General features: G+C 37.2%; 1 protein-coding gene across 1 annotated transcript; it reads right to left on the bottom strand.

Annotated features, from left to right (window-relative positions):
- Positions 1-3,375: 3,375 nt before the first annotated feature.
- Positions 3,376-5,289, bottom strand: LOC121317069 (thrombomodulin-like). The gene has a single exon (XM_041252654.1). The coding sequence runs from the start codon at positions 5,168-5,170 to the stop codon at positions 3,542-3,544; it is 1,629 nt and encodes a 542-aa protein (XP_041108588.1). The 5' UTR covers positions 5,171-5,289; the 3' UTR covers positions 3,376-3,541.
- Between the last annotated feature and the right edge of the window lie 204 nt (positions 5,290-5,493).

Genomic DNA, 5,493 nt, shown 5'->3' with positions numbered 1-5,493 from the left:
CATTGCTTTCAATGGAAAAATGTGCCTTACAAATTAAGTTTTATGATAACTTCGAAACAGCTAATTCTTTGGGCTCAAATCAAGGTATTCATAAAATTAGTTGTTTATTTCATTCTCAGAAATGATCTACAGATGTCATATGGAAATGGCTCATTGTTTTATGTTTCAGATTGTTGCCTTCTGTAATATTCAATGTACACTAAGGCCTGGATTCAAACAGCCAAATTTACAGAGAATTTGAAACATTTGAGATGTATTTCTCAATTACTTTGAAACTCAAAGTGTTCTAAGAATGACAAGCCATATGCTTGTTTGGTCAATGAGGCCAATTTGGTCAAAAAAGCAGTTTAGGTTAAATAAGAAGCCAGGAAAAATGTTGGTCTTAACATTTCCCTGGGAATTTGGCTGTTTTAAATACAGGCTTAAGTAAATTTTACCACTGTGGCTGATACCCTGATACCTCACCATTATTTGAGTGACCTCTAGAATGCTATTGACTCGCTGTGGATAAGTGAATATGGTCAAAAGCACTTGAACTGATTTTAAAAATTAGACAGACATTGTCGATATGGCTTAAAATGCAGAATTGCAAAAAATCGGGACTTAAATGTCCACCATCTCATGTCACATGTGAAGAGCATATATTTTGAGGATTTGTTACTCTGTGCACCGCAATGATATTTTGTGCAGACTCCTTTTTTGTGTCAATGTAACTTCTATGTTTCAACGTGACATTTTATGCAATTCTGCCACGGTTCATAATAAATGTCTTAATTATTCCACTTGTCAGTTTTCTAAATTGTAATTGGGGCAATGTTTTGAACTTGGCTTTTAGAATATCATTGACCAACTGGCATAAGGTAACATGAATAAGGTTCACTTTGCTGGTGTTAGTTACACTGGAATTGAGTAAACAATTTAACTCCAAACAGTGTTGAAAAACATGCCATATTGCCACTTTATTGATGTTGGCTACACTGGTACAGGGTAATATTCTAACTCAAAAGAGTGTTCAGAGACATGCTAACTTTTCACTGTGCTAGTGTCGGTTATACTGTTACAGGTACATTTTTTACTCTAGCTAGTATTGGGAAAATGCTGTGTTGCAACACTGAGCATAGTGCTATTAGCACTGATGTGGTGTTTATCTCTCTGGTGTTAGAAAATGAACTCTGAGACAGTGTTAGAATTTCAATACTTTTAAAAGTGTTGATTTAACACTGTTGTGGTGGTTCCCATATATATATATACACTTAAAGTAATGATTTTAACACTCAGTGTGTTAAATTCGCCCATTCAAATTTGCAGAGTTGATAACGCATGCCTTATTTGTACTTAAGGGTCTGTGAATGAGGACCCAAATTTTATTATACAATGAATACGAACAATTGTACATAATGAAATGGCCATTATCAAGCTATAATTTAATCCTCGGGGAGATCAAAAAGGGTAATGCAGACCCTAAATACTCTCCCTTCTCAGTACTGTACCCTCTGTTCCTGAGTTGTTCAGGAAGGATAGAGAACTGCACTCTCTGTCATAAGAAATACTTTGACTGCTATCATAAAGCTCTTTCATATCTGCTTCTTTCTGACTCTTTCTTTGCACCCAAATAAGACCATTTTGAAATATGACTTATTTGTGACCCTTTTAGAGCTGACACAGCTGTACTGCCACTTCATAAATCTCATTTTAATATCACAGACTTCATTTACAAATGAGCCCCACCTACAATTTGCCCATGCACATAATTAAGGCTTGACAAGCCTTAAAATGTATGGCTAAGGGAGCGCATTTTGGCGGTGCTAACACAGACTTGACTTGCCAAAAGTGTCATGATACATATGAGGCAATTAAGGCCAGTATATACTCGGCACTATGGTATAATGCAGTTGCAAATGCTTGATACATGACCCTCATTGATATTATAATGTGTTAATTGAAGCAACCAGCTCAGATATTTACATATTTAGAAGAATAAGAATGGTCCGTAGATTTTGTTGGGGGGAGGGATGTTTGTAAAAAAAAAAAAAAAAAAAAAAAAAATATATATATATATTAAGCCTGTAATGCTAAGTTTCTCTTAACCTAGAGTAGTACCAGATATCCTCCTTTTAAAATTAATGTTTTTTTAAGCATGTATTACTTTCAAAACAAAAGTGCACATTTTGGATCTATATGATGAATGGATGTGCATGGCAGAGAAAATGTATGGAACTTTTGTTAGCTGCAAGTACTTTAACTAAAGAATGCCTTTTTTAAGTTTCATAATCAATGTGGGTGGATAAGCATTATTTAGATATTTTACATGCACATAGATGGCCAGACAAACATATACCCAATTGTGTTACATTTAAAAGCTTGTGCTAAAGCAATTTTTATCACAATTGGACAATGTGTTCTCAAGATAAAGGAAGAAATGTAAGCGTGACATATAGACAGTCAGATGAACAAACACCATATGCCTCCAGATTGTTACACCCAATAGCTCTGCAATATCACTGCTGCTGTACAAGCACTTCTCTAAATATATACAAAACTCAAATCGGACAGAAAGACAGTTGGATGAACAGACAAACATCTATATACCCTGAAATTAATACAGGTTCAGTAATTTGTGCTAAAAATGGTCCTTAGTAAAATATTTGGACTAATGGTTCTCTTGATTTATGCAAAATATTAATTATTCTGAGAGACAGTTGAACTGCCAGATGAACAGCATCTATACCACAAGATTATGATCAGGTATATAGTTTTTTCTGAGGAATATCCAAAGCATGTTCTGTGACAATTGGACAAGTGGTTCTCTAGATTATGCTAAACTTTAAAATGTCTTTTAATCTTATAGATTATGTAATTCGTGCTAAACAAGGTCCTAAACATGTTTTGTAACAACTGGTCAAGCAGTTCTCATGTGACCTAAAATGCTACATTGTTACAGGATCATAGCAGCTGTGCGTGTGTATAGGTATGTTCCTACGTGTTTGTGCAGTCTGAATTTACATGACTTTGAAATGGTCTGTTAGCATGGTGGTAGATAGTTTCAAAATTATGTTTTGTAGCTATTATAAACCAAGGTTACGTTTTTAATCAATGTAAAAACTACAGTAAAAGTATTAAATACACTACTGTAAAGCTTCTGATATTTTATTTTGAAAGTTACATGCTTACATTGTACATAAAACTATGTGAACACTATGTAAAATATTGCTGTATATTTTACCAACAGATTTCCATCACTAGCTGTTGTATCTTATCAGGAATTTAGGCCATAGTATATACATATATATACAGGAGCAGACAGAGGCAGACAGCAACAGATACAAGGACGGAAAGCAATAGGCTGTATGCATTAAAAACCACAAAAACCACTCATTGAAAACCACAATTATATAGGAGCAAATAGACTTAGGTTACACAGTAAAGCAGGTTATTTGCAGTCAGTTTATCCATCCGTAAACTGATGTCTAAAAACATTATTAGTGAATTACACCTGTAATATTCCTGCTGTCCATTGTTTCATTTCTATTAAAACAGACTTCTAAGCATTCTTCTGTGTGGACACCCGCTGAAGGTCAACATCTTTTTCTGCACTGCTGCTATTAAAGTCTGAAGATGCATCATATTTAGCACGCTGTTTAAGAATGTGGTGCACAAGAAAAACTAGGATCAAGATCACCAACACGATGCAAACGATGATTCCAAAAAGGGCTCCGTGTGTTAACAGAGTTTGCCCCTCTATAGTATAGTTTGAAGTGGGGGTAACAAGAACGCTGATGACTGGAGTAGTGCTTGTGGTGCCGGAACCTTCTTCAGTATCTTCAGAAACACAAGAATATCCATCACTGTCAATAGAGTAGCCATCATGACAATAACATGTATAACTTCCAAATGAGTTAATACATAGCTGCTCACAGTGGGTCTCCATCTCACATTCGTTTATGTCTATGCAGAAATACATATTTTCCCTCGTGTCCAATACAAATCCATCTGGACAATTACATTGCCAGTACATATTTGGATCACAGTCAGCAGGGCATTCAGAAGTAGAACAATGTAACTTACATTTGAGATGGTCTTTTGAGTCTTGAATGTACCCCTCAAAGCAGGAACACTGGTAGCTCCCCGGTATATTTTTACAGTCATGCTCACAGGGGTATCTCCGGCATTCATCAACATCTTCACATTTCCCATTCATCTCAACAAACCCAGATTTGCACTTACATTCAAAACTTCCAGGTGTGTTCACACACACCCGATCCTGGTCACAAAGATTATGCCCCATTTTACACTCATCAATGTCTCTGCATCGGGTGCCATCCGGATCCAGAGCATATCCATCACGGCACGTGCAGACATAGCTGTCTTCATACAGGACACACTGGTGCTCACAAGTTGCAATGCTGCATATGTCTATTTCCGAGCAGGTCATTTTATTATCTTTCAGCTGTCTACCTGGCGGACAGAAGCACTGGGGCTGACTGTTGTTCATTTGGCATTGATGTTCACAACCACCATCATCAATCTGGCAATCCCAAGGACCTCTGTCCCAATCAGCTTTACTGGAACAATAAACTTTGAAACCAGAGGGTGAAAAGGTTGCAGTACTTCCTGGTGGAAGCGATCTAGGGTCAGATACCTGAAAACCTAGTGGTGTGCTGTATAGAACAGAGCGGTCCATATCTGCGGGTAGAGCTTCACATGTTCTATTGAAATTGTATTCACACAAAAATCCTGCCAGTTCATCCTGGCATGGTCTTTCTTCCCAGCTTAGATCACTGGAAAGCGAGACACACTGCTGAGTGCAGGTTGAATCATTGCCTTTCCAATTTGAAAAATGTGTGCTTTCATTTCCTGTTATCCACTCATACCCTCTTAGTGTTATATTATTGTTGGTGCATTGTCCTTTAGGAAGCTGCAGGCCAATCCAGAAATCTCCTTGTTCATTAGCCATCAGGGTAGACATTGCATCGTTGGCCACTGTTGATCGCACTGTCATTAAATGTCCTTGCTGTTTGTTGCACACATCATTTGCACTCTGAAACGTCTTGGAGTCCTGGTGTATGGTGTAGCAGTCATTCCCAATGCACAAGCCGTTTTTGGGTGGTTGGCCTGTTGTTTGCAGGAACAGCTGCAAGGCTGTGATAATGGAAAAAAAATCCTTATACATTCCCAGCTTGTAAAAGACCCTAAGGAAGATGTATATTAGTCAATAATGTGCTTTCTGCTCCTATATATGCTATAGAGGAGCTCTAGTGACAAACCAAGGAAACGGCTATTAGTGAAATACCACAATGTCCACGCCCTGTTTGCTGTTACAACGGAAGTTTTTCCACACTGGATGAGATCATTCATTTTGAAAACTTCCTCTGGAAAATGAGAATGTGCTTTTATGTAAAACACATGTGCGTCTTTTACAGCTAAAATAGATTCCAGGCCGTGATGTCATACTATAATCTGTCCAAAAAACATTAGAATAAAAGAACCAGCCCT

This window comes from Polyodon spathula, chromosome 6 (genome assembly GCF_017654505.1).
Source record: "Polyodon spathula isolate WHYD16114869_AA chromosome 6, ASM1765450v1, whole genome shotgun sequence".
Lineage (NCBI taxonomy): Eukaryota > Metazoa > Chordata > Actinopteri > Acipenseriformes > Polyodontidae > Polyodon > Polyodon spathula.
The sequence above is the reverse complement of the archived record's forward strand: the minus strand, read 5'-3'. Positions and strand labels throughout refer to the sequence as shown.